Genomic DNA, 16,556 nt, shown 5'->3' with positions numbered 1-16,556 from the left:
GTCATTGGACTTATAAATATGTCAATTCGGGTATGTAAAGAACAATAATAAAGTAGTGCGAAAGTTGGTGAGAAAGTGTGAAACCTAATGTGTAAGGTTAAATTAGTATATGTCAAGTGTAAAATAACCTAATGTTAAAGTGTTTGTAAATTATTATATGGGAAGTGTTAGTTTCACTAGGTAAAAGTAAAACAACACTTACAATTGCCACCTAATAAATACAATCATTTCATATAACTGGAATTTACATAATAAATGAATTCAAGACTTGCATCAATGTGAAAAAATGGAAACAAGACCAGGTCAAAAGATGAAGTATACAATAGAATTTTGTTAAGCTTCATATATGCAATAAGTTTCTGCGGTCACAAGTGACTATCAAACCATCTCCTTTGCCAAATGGTATGGTACAAACATCTTACAGCACACGACCACAGGATTTTGCTTCCAAACATCCATCACTCAATCAAATAGATGTGCTTCAACAGAACGTTCTTTACCCAAGTGTAAAATATCCAAGCATCCTGCAAAGCAAATGTTAGTTTGCATCAGTGAATTGTAAACATTTTTCCTGCGTCGTGGTGTTCCAGTCAACATGATCCAACCGGACACTGAAAATACTAATTTAATTGATCAATGAATGTCTGCAGAGATGAGCCAACAGCTGTATTTAGTGACTACTTACATAATTTCAATATTAAACTTAGCAGCACTTCTGCTTGCATAGTTGCCAAAAGAAAACAATGCCTTTGACAGTTTGGTTTATCTTAAAGCATAACTTGTTATAAAGAAGATGAAAACTAGTAAAACTTTGGGACTAATGGTATCCCTATTGAAGTGTAGAGATGCTTTCTGTCTTTTCAAAGCTATCGTCCTACAAAAGAAAATATTCTTGTGGTAGGCCCTGTTCCTAGTCAGAAATATAGTGAAATCACATTTCCTATTCTTTCCCCAGATCCCATTACGAATAGAGATGTTCACTTCATCCTATATACGTAGGCATTAACAGGGGGAGGGGTCAAATTTATCCCGACGGGAACAAGAGTAATAATAATGTTTATAATGCTACGGCAGCAGGTATAGTAAACAAAATTATACAGAAAGAAAAAGGGGGGTACGAGATAACTATAGGGGATGTGACAATAAGTTGGTTGACAAATATTTTTAACAATATTCTCCAAACTAATAAGATGTATGATGAAAGGAGAAAGAGTGCTTATGCCTATCTATAAGAACAAGAGGGATATCCAAAATTGTTCAACTGTAAAAGCATTAAGTTTATGAGCCATACAATAAAGTTGTGGAGAGATTTATTGAGAATCATTTGAAAATAGACACTATGGTCTCTGTAAATCAATTTGGATTTATGCCAAGAAGGTTTACTACCATGAAGACTATCTTCTTGATATGACAGTTGATGGAGAGAGAAACAAAGGACCTACATATAGTGTTTATTGATCCCAAGAAGGCATATGATAGGGTTCCAAAAAGGGTTTTGTTATGGGTTCTTAAGAAGAAAAATGTATCTTCAAAGTATGTAGAAGCAATCAAGGATATGTATGATAATGTTACTATATGTGATCGAGACTTGAAATGGCATATTAAGTTATTTTCCTATTATAGTAAATCTACAACAAGGTTTTGCTTTGAGTCCTTATCTTTTTACAACAAGGTGTATATTATTTGCAAAATTATATTGTGTTTATTGATGAGACCAAAGCTGGTATTAACACTAAATTGGAATTATAGAGAAGCACGTTGGAGTCTAAATGATTTATGTAACGTTCAAATAAGACCGAATATATAAGTATGAATTTGCCATGACAATAGGGGTGTACACAGTTTGACTCGGTTTGGTTTGGTTTTCGTTGTGAAACCAAACAAAACTGGAAAAAACAATTCAGTTCAGAGAACCGAACTAGTTTATATTTTCAAATCAGATCAGAACTTGTTTATGAACCAATTAAGAAATGGTTTTGTTTTGAACCAGTTCGAACTGGGCATCAATCTTCTCCCAATCAGATTTCTAATCCTTGGGAACATTAGCAAGCTTGGTCGTGAGATGTTTCCCATGTCTCTGGCCATTAAACCAAATCTTAATGGAGGTGGACCAAGTCTTGTAAGTAGTAGATCCGATTAGCTTCATTGTTCTAATGAATGGAACAGTAGTAGAGATAATAACAGCAGTGTTTTTGACCGTAGTGCTTGAGTCCTCCATCACAAATCAGACTTAAGAGCCTGCAAGAACAAAAAAGAGGACCCGAAAACAAAAAACATGTAAGGGATCGCACGTAAGTGTTTAAAAAAAGTGTCCAAACAAAGGGGTTTCACCGGAATCATCCAAACGGATGGGGGTCTCAGGCGGCGGACGATGGTTTTCCAACGATCCAAGGCTGAGGACAGGAAGTTGGCGACTCTCCAAGGGTCTGGTACTGAAGGTGGGTTGCTGGTATGATACACGACGCGAGTGGCTTGTCGGTAAGAAGCACGACAAGGTTTTTCTATGGAAGCAAGGTTCCCCATAACACAAGCTATGGTACCAACTTGAGAATAATGAGAATAAAGAGGATTGAGGAAATGAATGATGTATATTATTAGACTGTGTATTCAACAAGTATAACGGTGTACAATATATAGAGAAACTAATGGGCTTAAGGGAAAACCCAAATCCTAATAAGATAAGGAAACTAATATCTACAGATAATTATATGATTATTTATAGATATTCCAAGATAATTCTAATAATTCTACCATACCTAATAAGATAGTATATGAATATGAAGGCAACTGTGAAATAAGCCGCAAGTGAGCACGTTTTCCTTGTCGATTTCTTCTCAAAAACCTACAAAATCCAGTTTCTATATACTAAATCATTTTCCTAATAATGTAGAAGTTACAAGAATATAAAATGAGGCACATAGTAGGGAAAAATGTTACCTTCTTGAATCGATCCATGGTTCCCAACATCATACCCCTTGATCCATCCATTTTGCTACCCTAATTTAAAATGGAACCCAATCAGAATGAAAGGAAGAAAACTTCTCTCAGAAACAAGCAAAGTAAGCTGTTTACATACCACCCCATCAAGCAAATGGTTATGACTGTCAACCTCCTCATGTATATCACCTGTCAACTGTTGATCAAGTAAATATTAAAAGTCCTTTAAAGAAAATAAAAATCAATAGTTCATTTCATTTTCAAGATTCCTCCATCGCAATAGTTAAAAAAAATAAAAAAATAGAACAGTATGTAATGAAAAACAATAAGCTACACAATTTCAGAACATCATTAACATCACTTTTATCCCAAACAATTTCAAAACAGATATGGACAAATATTTCATATTTTTCATGCATTCATGCGTATATTTGTAATTAGTACACCATTTACAACATAGATATTTTGTGTTCCCATAATCAACAGAAACCCCATACATATGAGACAAGCAAAATTCTATCAAAACAGATGAGATATCACCAGCGATTAGCAAATTTACAACCATGACCACACAACACATAACTTGATAAACACATCACAAGCATTTTCAGACCTGCAGTAAACATAAATTCGGATCCCCTTTGATAATCCTTTCTTTACAAATACATTTGACGCCCTTTAAAAAAAGAGAAACATATTTGTTTTTACAATACAGAAAATTAGAAAGTGTAAACAATATTTTCCCAATATTTCAGCAAGTGATCCAAAATGGTATCTGATAAATTAGGAACAAGTCAAACAACATATATGCACTTGGTATAACCAACCTCAAACAACAAAGGTACCAAGGCAAGTAGTACTTTCAACACTAACAGAACTTTTCTGCATACCATAGCATCTAATAAGAGCTAAGAATTGGTACAGCTAGATGTTAAGAGAAGATTTTAACTGATACTTCAAATGTGAAACAGTACTTATATATAAAAAAACTTACTCGCTTTAGAAAGGTAACTCTGTCGTGCAAACTCTCTATGGCTCTATCATTATCATGCTCGTTAATTTCACGTGAGAAAGAAGAAGAAGCCCTTATACCACCCTCCTCCAGAGAATCAAAACCATCTATAAGTGATGATCTGGAGGAGCGATTATCTCTGTATTTGAAAATTAAACAGGTACAAGAGTTAACAAGAGAGCGTAATTATTTCTGCAAAAAACTAAAACAATGAAATGAAATCTTCTAAAAGATAGCAAAGCCAACTGGAAGAAAATAAACATTAGCTGTACCATGATATCAGACTTTACAGGTAACTATAACTCAATAGTTGATTCCCAATGGTTTGAATTCCAAATATGAAACTATCTCATTTCAATATCAATCATGCTTATGGTGGTTTGAATAAAAAAAACCAAAATGAATGATTACTGATAATGTAAATAAAATTGAAGGCTTGCTGTAAATCAAAGAAGAATGATAGGAGATACACATGAGAAGCAGAGCAAATCAAGATGAGTTCTAGATTTGCAAAAGCTAATTTAGCAAGGAAAAGCAGAATGCATACAAGGTGTCAAGGTCCTCTTGGGGGAACTGGAAATGTGAAAATAATCTTACGGAATGTTTCGTTCAAGATAGGCCTTAAGTTAGTAACAACAATCTCTATATGGCATATGATAGCATACATCATGTTTTCACACAAATTTCTATAACCAATTACAGACAGAATTAGACCAATGAATTTTCCTCTCCTAATTCATCTTCAGATAATAGATTCTACAGATTTCTTTCAGTAATAATCCTATTGTATATATCAAGACAAACAAATTTTGCAGCAGAGTGTAAGTTAAACGAATCAGTGACAACATGAAATTTGAAATAACTCAAGAAAAAGGTATAAAACCAATACATAAAAAATGATTAGCAAAGTATTTGCTAAGAAGTTTGACATGAAATGCTTATCCTGATTTTCAATGTAAAACTTGTTTTTAATCGAATTCTATTATCTTTCAAAACAGCTAGAGTCGGCATCAACTCAAAAGGGATGAAAATAGAGCAACAAGTTCAAGATCTTAGAAAATTTGAAAACTGGATGACAAGGCACTAGCGAAACTAACATTGAGACATTAAAAAAAAAAATTGCATCACAGCTTCAAGCTCTCTGCTCTCCAACAAATCAAAATCCATATTTTTTTCTTGGGTTGCTTTTAATATCCTGTATAGAAAACTTACAGTGTGGATATCCGCTCAAAAGATGTAGAAACAGAGATAGTCTCAAGGCCATATAGCTCATTCATAAACAAGATACGATTTAAGCTAACATCAAGCAATAAACAAATAAGGCAGTTTTCACATTTCAGAACGCTCTCGCTTCCCTGGTTTGAACTCAAACACCTCCAATTTCACAAAACTTGTCGCCCTACTAAATCTTCACTCTTTTTTTCTTTTTAGAAACAGTAAAACAAGCATAAACCAGTTAGCAAGTATTTCACATCTCTCCATCTTACAAGACGATATAACTTTTGCTTCATACTTCGTTCTCAAAAAATTATGGACTCAAACTCATTATCAAATTTTTAAGTGCATGGATAGTTAGGATTACAATTCGGAAAAAACCACTTTTATTTAAAAAGTACTGTATGTGTTTGGATTAATTTATTGTATATTTAAATAAACTTCAATCAAAATCTTACTGAAAAAGCTTTAAGAAGAATAAATTTTTCACTTAAAAAATAAAATTAATCCAAACTAGACATGCATATGATATAAGTGAGATTTTGATTATAAGTAGTTTCGAATATAAAATAAGCTAATCTAAACATGCCTAAACTTTCTGATCCTCTTCAACTTCACCTTGTTACTGAATAGCTAATGAATAATGCACGTGCATTCACAGCAATATTTATTCCAACATCCTTATCCAGCATTACCCCAAAATCCAAATCATCATTCAAACCTAAGAACAACCCAACCCCATATCCAAATTTAAACATAAAAAGTTGTAATCAATGAAATTGTCAAAGGGAAACAAAATGCACAAATCAAAAATACATAACATGAATTTAAGATCGCCAACGCCATGCATTGCAATTTTCCAGAAAACGTTATATATGTTAACATAGAGAGAAAGAACAGGTTCAAAAAATAATACGGGTCTTTCTGAAAACGAACCTTCTGTAATTCATAGCTCGCAAAAAAATTCAGATCTCAGTGTGAATTGGTGATGATGTGCAATATCTTGCTTGGATGCTGAGAAACGGTGAGAAAACGGTTAGAAAGTTTTTTTTGTTTGAAATCCAAGAAAGTGATAGCGTAACTGGATTGGGTTCATTATCCACGAGAACCACGTCCATACGGCAGCGTATATGGATCCTTCTTCTTTTCTTTTTCTTTTTTAGTACAGAGATCCTTCTTTTTATCTTCCCTAATTTGTATGGAATTATAAGATATTCCGAAATCTATTTAATCTAAATTATTATATATCGATTTTATAATAAATATTTGACACTCCATAGCATAAAAAAATAAATAAATATTTAATACTCATTGAAATTAGTAGTTTAACTTATAATTCTTCAAAAAGAATGTAAAAAATAAAATTAGTAACTAGGTTTGATTATAATATTTTATGTAAAATCAAGTTTAACTGTAATTTTATTTTATTTTTCTAAAATTTAGAAGAATTGTTGATGCTGCATTATGAAAGTGAATGTAGATGACGATGGAGCTTAATTGGGTCTCTCAATTGGGCTGTCCAGTAGGCCCAACCCAATACCTAATTCAAGAATAATTAGATCCTTTTACATATGATTCTATTTCACTCTCGTGGGTTATGATGCACGGACACGGATACGGGACACGACACGATACAACATGTCGACACGTTAATTTTAAAAAATGTCATTTTTTGACATGTTGGGACACGTTTTGATATTAAATAAATTTTTTAATATATATAATATGATTTATATTTAATACATATAAGAGTCAATAATAAGTCATATAGTCAATCAAATATTTAAATTTCATAACATAAATATAAATAAATAATTTTTCTTACTTTGTTAATTTTTCATGTCAAATTTCATAACAGAAAAAATTAATTTATAAATTATTTCTTTTATATTTAGTTAACAAAATAAAATTGAGATTTAAAAAAAAAAATGTGTTCGAGCGTGTCCGAACGTTGAGTGCGTGTCGAAAAAAGTTAACTACGTGTCGTAAAACATGTCGAAACGTGACGTATCGAAAAGTTGACTGCGTATTCCCAAATGTTGACCGCGTGTCTGTATCGGACAGACACGTGTTTGACACGCAAATTTCTCAAAACTTGGCGTGTCCGTGCATCGCTGCTCATGGGTATTTCATCCTCACACGTGAAGAGCCACACAACCTCACCCGTGAGTGAGTGGGCTCATAGGACTGGAAATCTGTATGATATCATATTTCTCACGCTAGGAATTCTCTCCACACTAAATACACCCCCACTCCTCCTCAGAGTAGATATCTTCATTATTATTACTCTCCCTACACGATTGAAATCTCTCCTCACCAACCATAATCAAGTCTTATATCTCCTCCTTGATACTCAACTTGTCTCAAACCACCACAGAGAAGTCCATTGAGCTATAATCCGTATGTCACACTAAACACTATTAATTGAGCTACTTGACCGTTTAAGGTATACAACACCCTTGTCACCAGTCCATACACAAATAGTTTTTGGTACATAAGCATAAGAAAAAATGTGCCACATCGATCGAAGTAGGAGAGAAAGCTACTTGGGTGATGTTTGCACGCTGATCCATCTGAAAACCAATAAGAGGAGATGGAAACATAAAATTCCAAGCTTGATAAGAAAACCTGCACATGCAATTTCAAGTAGCAGCAGGGATGCACAATGTGTCATTGAAGGCAGTGGGTGATATTACATCACTAATAGATTTGAACCCATGTATAAACAGAGGAGGTAGATGATCAGAATTATCACTGTGTAATTATAATAATTAAAACAGACTTACTTGAGGAGTGTGATAAAGCAGACAGAATCAGAGGAATGAATGTATGAAGTAGAGGAATTAAAATCTGAGCCCACAGAACATGTCTCCTTAAGACAATTTGCCCCCTCACAGATGCCAAAGGTTGATGGACACTTGTCTCCCATGATAGAACGGATTTCGTCTGAAGAATGGTGGCACTACCAATCAACAGCCCAAACGAACACAACAATTGCCAGAGGAAAGTACACCGGAGGATGAAAAGTAGTATGCAAAACCGAAAGGAGAAAAACTCCAGCAGAGTTTCAGTGCACAGATGCGACCGGTGACTGTTCCGACGAACAGGTATAACCGGTGACTGGTTTAGCGAACAGACACAACCGGTGACTGGTTCACGAAGGGGAAGAACTGGTTCGGTTCAACACTGCTCAAAAATCCGGCGGGTAGAAACGTTTGGGTTGGAGGGAAGCAACGGATATTTTTTGGACACAAAGATTAAAAAATAATTTAATAAAAAATTATTTTATTACACACACATGAGCCGAACCGAGCGGCGGCGGCGCGCGTGATGGATCAAAGCCCACCTAGCTCCTCCCCCTGCATAAAATATGTAGTGACCCAAGGGTCAAACTATGAGAGTGAGGTGGGAGCTTATATACTTTCTCACTTTCTACTAATTGTTCAATGTGAGACTTGTTAAACCCACACACCTCTTCATCTTCCCTTTTCTTTTTTCTTTATTAACTCACTTCTTATTCATAACCAAGGGATCATTATACATTAATTCTTTCATTAATTCCAACACAATGAAGGAGCTGACAGCTGACTAGTGGCATTTCTCAGTGGGAACCAGAAGTATTGCTCTCCAAAATTTTAAAAAATTTCACAATATTGAACAAAATCACATATGATCCACTAACTATTAACATATATTTATAAACATTATATGGCTCTCAAATTTTAGTATAAAATTCATGGCTTGAGCTGACAAACATCATAGAGCAGTGCACCATAAGCATGCGTTTGATGCTCCACTTTTTCTATTTTCTGCAAGGTTTTCAAAGAATCCCATATAAAATAAGTTCCCAACATTTAAACCATGCCTAAGAGCGCATAACTCAGTTTGCATATTAGTCAATATATATAGGATATTCTCATACTGATGTAAGAGTTAGAAGTCTTACATTCAATCTTGACCACTGATCCACTGGTATCTAATGGCTCACATTACTAAAAAATTAGAGCCCTTATATATAAATGAGATAAACGGACAAGATTAAGAGTGTAACTTACACTGGTGTAAAATGATCCTGACCCTATATATATATATATAGGGCAAGTTCTTTTTTTTTTTTTTTTTTTTTTGATAACAAGGGCAAGTTCTTTTTACATCAGTGTAAGACCACATCTCAACCGTTGATGGAAAATCATCGGTTGGTATTTGTAGTGTAATTAATGATTAATTAATATTAATTAATTCATATTACTTCTTAAATTATAACCGTTGGATGCACGAAAACAACGGTTGAGATGTGGTGTAAGACTATGTAAAATGATCCTGATTATATATATATATATATATATATATATATATATATATACATTATTACATAATGCATATCTTGTGACTAGAGGTGGTAAACAAGCTAGGAACTTTGGCTCGGCTCGTAAAAGTCTGAGTTTACATGTCTAAAATTAGTTGTTGGAATCATACTTGTAGTTGTATAAAAACTCGTTTAATAAAAAGGCCTCATGCTCCAATTCAAAAGTTCGGTCTTAGAGCCTCTCAGGCAGGCCTCGTATATTAATTTTTATTTTTATTTTATATTTTTTATACTACTTGTAATAGTCCTATCTTTCTCCTTAATCCATTTCACTCCATTTTATTAGTTAAATAGACTTTTTGAATGATTTTGTTCTATATTATGCTGTTTGGATATACATTGAATTTATGAATATTTATGGAATGACTAGTGTTGTTGATTGTATATTCTGTTTGGATAAACTTTTATTGTCTTATTTTTTTTAAACAGGCTAACTAATTAAACAAGGTTTTTATTTTTTGTAAATAAGACAGCCACATGCAGATAATTACATTCATAACATGTAACAAGTTTTGTTAGACTGACACATTTAAACACAGGCTTAACCGTTTAAGACCAAAACTCGACTCGACTCAACCTGTTAACCTCCTACTTATGACTAACTATTTAAATTCTCGTTATAATATCAAATCAAAGTTTTGAAATTAAAATTGGTGTATCTATAGATCTATCACACGTAAAGTTTGTCTCTGACCTTACTACATTGGGCTCATCAACTGAGCTCATCAGTAGCTAAACTTTTGGGCAAGTGACTAATTGTCGAGTCACAGAGTAGTATATTGTTGTAAAGAAAGCATTAATTCAAAATTGACCCGTAACCAAATTGGGGGAACGAATTATAAGTGCTTCCCAAGCACACAACAACCATTATATTTATCACTCCAATACACTTTTTATATTCAACGCTAGCTGTATCAATATACAAAGACTCAGTTAAATTCCAGATATAACTGAAATTATCTAACAAGCTAATTTACATATTTATTTTATAAACATGACAATTTTATTTTATTTTTTGACTGCTTCACTTCTTTCATGGACATGATTATATCTGTTTAGGAAATAATATTTTGGGATTATGAATATAAGAAGGTAATAATTGCTTAAAGGGAACGGATCCACTTATCACCAAAAAAGTTTACTATTCTTACAACTAATTTAATCACCGCTGATTTTCGTTAATCTAACGATTATAATCTATTGAAAATTAATAGCATTTATTGTGTCACATTTATTAATTAATTATTTAATTTTCAATAGATTATGACTGTTAGATTGACGAAAATAAACGGTGATTAAATTGGTTGTAAGAATGATAAAAAAATTTTGATGGTAAGTATATTATGCCCTCGCTGAAATTGACTATATAGAAGGGGTATTCTTATGTGTTACAATTGCCCCCTCATCACAATTTCTGCTTCATTTAATGGCTAATACTATATATACACCTTTCTATATATTGTATATCAAAAAGAGTACAAAAGGATAAATCCCGATGCACACGGCTTCTTAATTTGTGAAAATAGGTGTGAGAATCAATTATATACAGTCTTACCTATATACTTGTACGAAAAGACTGTGCTTGAGAAACCCATAATTTTTCGACCGCAAAAAACAACTTTACCGCTACTCTAAGATTCTAGATTGAAAAAATAATTTTTTCTATGATTCTGTTTACATAAACAACCACATAAGAATCTAATAGTGTGGACCTTGATTTTGTGAGCCACTAAATTCAAAGCAAGTCATAAGAAGGAGGGAACACCACTCACAAACCCCACAAAAGATTAATGGCACCCAACTACACATATACAATATTTGGAAGCCCTTTTATTGCCTAAGTGAATGCCCTCTTCTACCCACCTATGTTATGCCACTTCATGGTGCCTACATGCCCAGCTTGATTTAGTAATTATTGATTAAACTGACAAGGTAGTTTTCCATCTGCCCCATATTAATGTTTGTATTTCAACTTAGACAAAAACCAAATTAAGAAAAAATTTGAACGCAGATCCTGTCATTTTTGGCTTAAACAAGCAATAACACGACATTCCACATGTGTACTACATCTCAAAATATAAGTATTTTACCAATCTATAAAATCATGATTTAATCATGTTAATCTATGATGGTTTTTTTACATAGGTTTGCTCAATATTTTTCATATTTGGATAGAGAAATAAAATATATCACAAAAATCCTAACTATTTTCTGCATACATATTTTGGGGTGATTTTGGGTTTCATAATGAAAATGTTAATTTAGTCTGAATTTCAACCCACGAATATTTAATATGAGGAGGTCCTGGAAGGATGGGAAGGAAAATCATGCAGAAAAAAAAAAAATTAAAATAAAGTTTTAGCTTGGTTATAAATGAATGTCACAGATGACAGATTGGCAATGCTGTGCCACTACAAGTCAATGAAGTCCTGCAATTCTCCCATTTATTAAATATAAACAGTGCATTGACACCATAATTCCCTCCTTTCATCAATATGGTAATCACATTTGGCCTCTACAGCATTACAGGCTAGCCTTGTCTATCACAATAATGGAAACAGATTAAGAAATTCGAGCAAAGTGGAGAGTTATGAAAGATTTAGGTTGTATGCCAATTCTCTTAACATATACATATCACAATTCTATAGTTTTCTTTCTGATAGAAAAAGAAAACTATAGAATCTTTGGACAAAATTACTGCTTGTGTATCTTTCTATGATTATGAAATGAAGCTGCTAATTCAATTTTCAATTTAATTCTAGAGTTTATAACAGGAACAAGCATTTCTTTAATAGTATGATATTCAATACAGACAGCATCCATGTACAATGATTATCTTCCAAAGTATTACTTCAGCAAATTTCAACCAATATAAGTCCCTTACTCCATTCTTAGCAAAAGACAACCCCTCCCCGTTAAATCCCGACTAGCGAGAGTAGGTGTAAAGGAATTCTTTGTATGCAACCTTACCCTCGTATATTTGCAAAGAGATTGTTTTCCGGATTTAAACCTGTGACCAAAGCAGTTATACCATTACTCTAGGCTCACCCTCTTATTCTTAGCAAAAATGGCAATTTATAATTCACAGTTTTCATAAGCGTTAAGAATATGCCCTCTAATGACAATGCACTCGAACTTTAAATTAGCATTAAGAATCACATTGTTAGAGATATGATAAATAAAACTGTTAATATGGCCTTCACTCAACAGCTTAAATATTAATATTATATCTCTAACACGAGAGAAGGCCATGTTAATAGTTTTATATCCTGTATCTCTAACACACATAAACATGTTTAAGGGAGAACAAACTTGCAGGCAAGAAAACTAGACCTTATGACTTGATCATAATGTAGAACTAGAATAGAAATACATGCACCAACAAATTAACACTACCATAGAAATTAAGATATCAATACTAGTCTCTAGCTATTCATTCATGACAATAATTCTAACAAAGCATACTCTTGGGAGTAAGCAATCTGTACATAAACATATTTACAAGTTCAGCATGAACTTTTATGCCCCTTTATAAATATGACTGCTTATGTACTGCACAAGTCAAATTCCAATCAAATACAATTATACTTTTCAAGTCTTCAGCAATATTAATCCTCAATGTGCAATGTTCAGAATTCCACATTGTATTGAGATGATATCCCCATAAGGTATTTTAAATCAAGAAAAAGCTCACTATATTGAGGATCTCAAAATTCAGAATGAATTCAGTTGAGAAAAGAAGCTCCACATTGCAATTGCCACTCCATGCAATCTTCAAGATCAAAACTGCTTGCACAATCCAGTAGTGCATTTTGTTGATGTTCATAACGACATATGTAATTCAACCCAACAAGAAGCTCACAGATTGATTCCTCAGTCTTTTCCCTGTCAGAAAAGTATAATGTCTGAAGTAGCAGAACATTTGTCCGGCTAACGATTTGGTGTTGCTCAAAATTACGCTCACTATGCCATCTTATCATATTATGTGCAAGTGGAGCAAGCCACCTAAGTATCCCATCAAGATTCTCCTTCCAATCATGGGCGAGAGGGGCGTCGTATATGGCCAAATTCTTGACATAGGACTTCAATTTGGCCTTAAGAGATAATCTTAAGCTTGTTGGTAGCATCTGATATAAATCATCCCTAGCTTCTTCACCAACTAAATGCGGGTAGCGAAGCAGCTTCTCTATGACAACTATGACATTGGCATAGTGCAATGCTAGAGCAGAGCCTCCAAGAGTTGAAGAAGGAGCATAAACAGCTAACCTACTTTTGGGACCAAACGTTGAGCAGATTTGAACACCAGATTTAGCTTGTCTTAGATCTCCAGTGAAAGGAACACCACTTTGGGCATGACTTAGAACACCAGAATGGCACAAGTGCTCCCTTTTCATGCTATTATTCCCGATCCCAGCGCTGCAACAGCTACTAGGTATGTGATGACTGTATTGTTCCTCCCGATTGATAACATAATCATCAGCAGCAGCATCAAAGTTTGAAACTGAGCTACTCAAACTTAGACATTCCATAAAAAGTCTCCCCGGACTTGTTCCACACGGAAAACCAAAATCTTTAGGTCGAAGAGATGCCAACTCACCTCTACTCATATCTATCTGAGGCTTACTAGTAGTTCCCCTCCTTTCCACCACAGCCATTCTCCCAACCGAATCCGAATGAAATCCACTTTTCTTGCTCTGATTGCGTTTCAACCTCTCAGAACTCAACTGAACATTAATATGGCCGGACAACAACCCACATTCATTTTGCATAGCTGGTAAGCCTCCATCAAGGCCAAGGCTATTCTTCGTCAAAGCAGATTCGCCAAAGATCACAGGAATCCTAGCATAAATGGTACAAACTGTCCTCGCCAACAACTCAACAACCTTATCAAAGTTCTGATTCCAAAGAGAAATCTCCTTAAGATGCCTCACATCTTGCTTCTGCCATATGAGTTTCTGCTCAAACGACCTCCTACTCTCCTCATGCTGATTATGCTGAAATTTCTTCACTGCTTGCTCCAATTCATTCAACACTTCCATTTCACTGTACAAGTTCCTGGTGGCATTAACATACCTATCCATTTTCCTCACCATTCCTTCCATATGCTTAACTAAGAACCCCAATTCCTTCACATCTATAACTCCACCAACAATGTCCCCATACACATGCTCAAACCCTTGCAAGGCAGGCTCAGAGCACTTCTTCCCCAACCTAGAAACTACACTAGCAATACGGTTCAACTCCTCAAGCTTCTCTGCCAGAGCCAGCTCAAGAAGATAAGCCTCATCAGAGGAAACCAAATTCTTAACACCCTCTGAGTTCAAGATCTCATTCCTTAGCTTTGAGATCTCAGATTCTGACAGTGATTTGTGTAGGTGCACAGTTTTGGACATCACATTTGCTACTTCAAACGAAATAATACCTATAATTTCTTTGCTATCTGACCTTTTGTGATTCTGTTTTCTCTTTGTTAAAGTTTCAAGAAGAAGGGCATGCTTGAGATTGGAACTTACCTGGTTACCCATCTTTACAATCCAAGCTTCTGCAACCATAGCTGCTGCAACTTCCACCAGTTTCCCTTCAAAATCTGATGCAGATTCAAAATGGGGTGCCAAAATTTAATCACTCTGAGAGTTCTATAGCCCCAAAGGTGTTTCCTTTGTGAAGCGTTGAACCCAGAGCAGTGAAAACTCATATGAAGCTCAAACACCAGAATAGGCCTTGTGAGAGAAATTAAACAAGACCCATTAAAATGGACAATAATAAGAACCCAAAAGCTTACCAAAGTTGCAAACTTCACTGGTCAACTGTGCTTTTAGGAATCAACTTTGCACTTGAATTGTTTGGGGGCATGCTTATAAAAAATGGAAGAGATAGTGGAGAAGTCAGAGAGTGCCCAAGAAAGTTCAAACATACATGCGGCACAAATTGAGTAGGCGTGGGTAGAAGGAAGATGATGGGTGTAATAATGTAATTGATTAAACAGCAATAACAAGAGTGAGAGAGAGAGAGAAAGAGAATGAAGGATAAAAAACAGAGAAAACAGAGTAAATATATTATGGTGAAGGAATGAATGGAAGAGTGAGGTTGTGTTGTTGCTGTAGGAGTTAGAGAGAAGCTCTTATTTTTGCAGTGTGAGACATTGTTTGATTGGTTTTTTCTTGTTTTTCAAAAAAGGAGTATTTAACTTTTCAAAAAAAAAAAAAAAGGGAGCATTTAGAATATTAAATTGTGGACTGTGTGGACTAAAAGGTTTTTGTTAATTTGGAAGTACTCTAGCTGCTCCATCATTCAATTCAATTTGTAATTTTTCTTTTTTGGTAAAGGTAGCTGGCATTGAATTGAAAGTATTTGAAGCCAGAGGGCCAAATAAGGAAACCAAAAATGAAACACAAAATGGTGAGTTATATAAGTATCTTTTTAGGAATTAATATTTCTTATATTGTAAAAATTAATTTTAATTTTTTATACATACATAAAAATATATAGAATTTATGTGATGTCATGCAAAAAAGAAGAGAGGAAAAATATGAATTTTACACTCTTTTATATATATATATATATATATATATATATATATATATATAATAAATTAAATAATCTCAAAAACTGTATTTAATTCCCTTTTTCAACCCCATTTTTTCTTCTCCTTTTATCACCAAAGAGTTAGTTTTGAATAAGAGTGACCTACTCCTTTGGGATGCGGAGCCACATTTGAATTTCTAATTCTAACCCAAAAGCATGGAAATATTTTGCTTAGTTGGGTCAAGAATAAATCCAATCTTAAAAGTCAGAAACTAGGAAATTTTGGGAACTAATAATTTTCTTTATTATGAGGAATAAATGAAAAACAAAAATTCTAGAATTTAACTTGTGGTTCACGAGCATAACAACTTTGACTATGCCAAATTTGAAATTATTGAACAAGTCCTTTTTTTTATCTTTCATCCAGTATACTCGTTTGGTAGATGAAAAAAAAATTTAATCCGAGAATCCTGATCGAGATTATGCTGGGAAAATCAGTTT

The 16,556-nt window shown here is 34.0% G+C and overlaps 2 protein-coding genes across 2 annotated transcripts; both read right to left on the bottom strand.

The window, feature by feature from the left end:
- Window positions 1-214: 214 nt before the first annotated feature.
- On the bottom strand, window positions 215-6,218 carry LOC133304766 (bet1-like SNARE 1-2). The gene is made up of 6 exons (XM_061504828.1): window positions 6,101-6,218; window positions 3,932-4,088; window positions 3,077-3,133; window positions 2,938-2,997; window positions 2,757-2,842; window positions 215-524 (listed from the first exon to the last, which is right to left on the bottom strand). The coding sequence occupies exons 1-6, from the start codon at window positions 6,112-6,114 to the stop codon at window positions 497-499; spliced, it is 402 nt and encodes a 133-aa protein (XP_061360812.1). The 5' UTR covers window positions 6,115-6,218; the 3' UTR covers window positions 215-496.
- Window positions 6,219-13,017: 6,799 nt separating this feature from the next.
- LOC133304773 (protein PSK SIMULATOR 1-like) lies at window positions 13,018-15,325 on the bottom strand. The gene has a single exon (XM_061504839.1). The coding sequence runs from the start codon at window positions 15,080-15,082 to the stop codon at window positions 13,256-13,258; it is 1,827 nt and encodes a 608-aa protein (XP_061360823.1). The 5' UTR covers window positions 15,083-15,325; the 3' UTR covers window positions 13,018-13,255.
- Window positions 15,326-16,556: the final 1,231 nt, after the last annotated feature.

This window comes from Gastrolobium bilobum, unplaced genomic scaffold, assembly GCF_033153095.1.
Source record: "Gastrolobium bilobum isolate Gb01-03AN ecotype WA unplaced genomic scaffold, APGP_CSIRO_Gbil_v1 utg21941, whole genome shotgun sequence".
In the NCBI taxonomy this organism is placed as follows: domain Eukaryota; kingdom Viridiplantae; phylum Streptophyta; class Magnoliopsida; order Fabales; family Fabaceae; genus Gastrolobium; species Gastrolobium bilobum.
The sequence above is the reverse complement of the archived record's forward strand: the minus strand, read 5'-3'. Positions and strand labels throughout refer to the sequence as shown.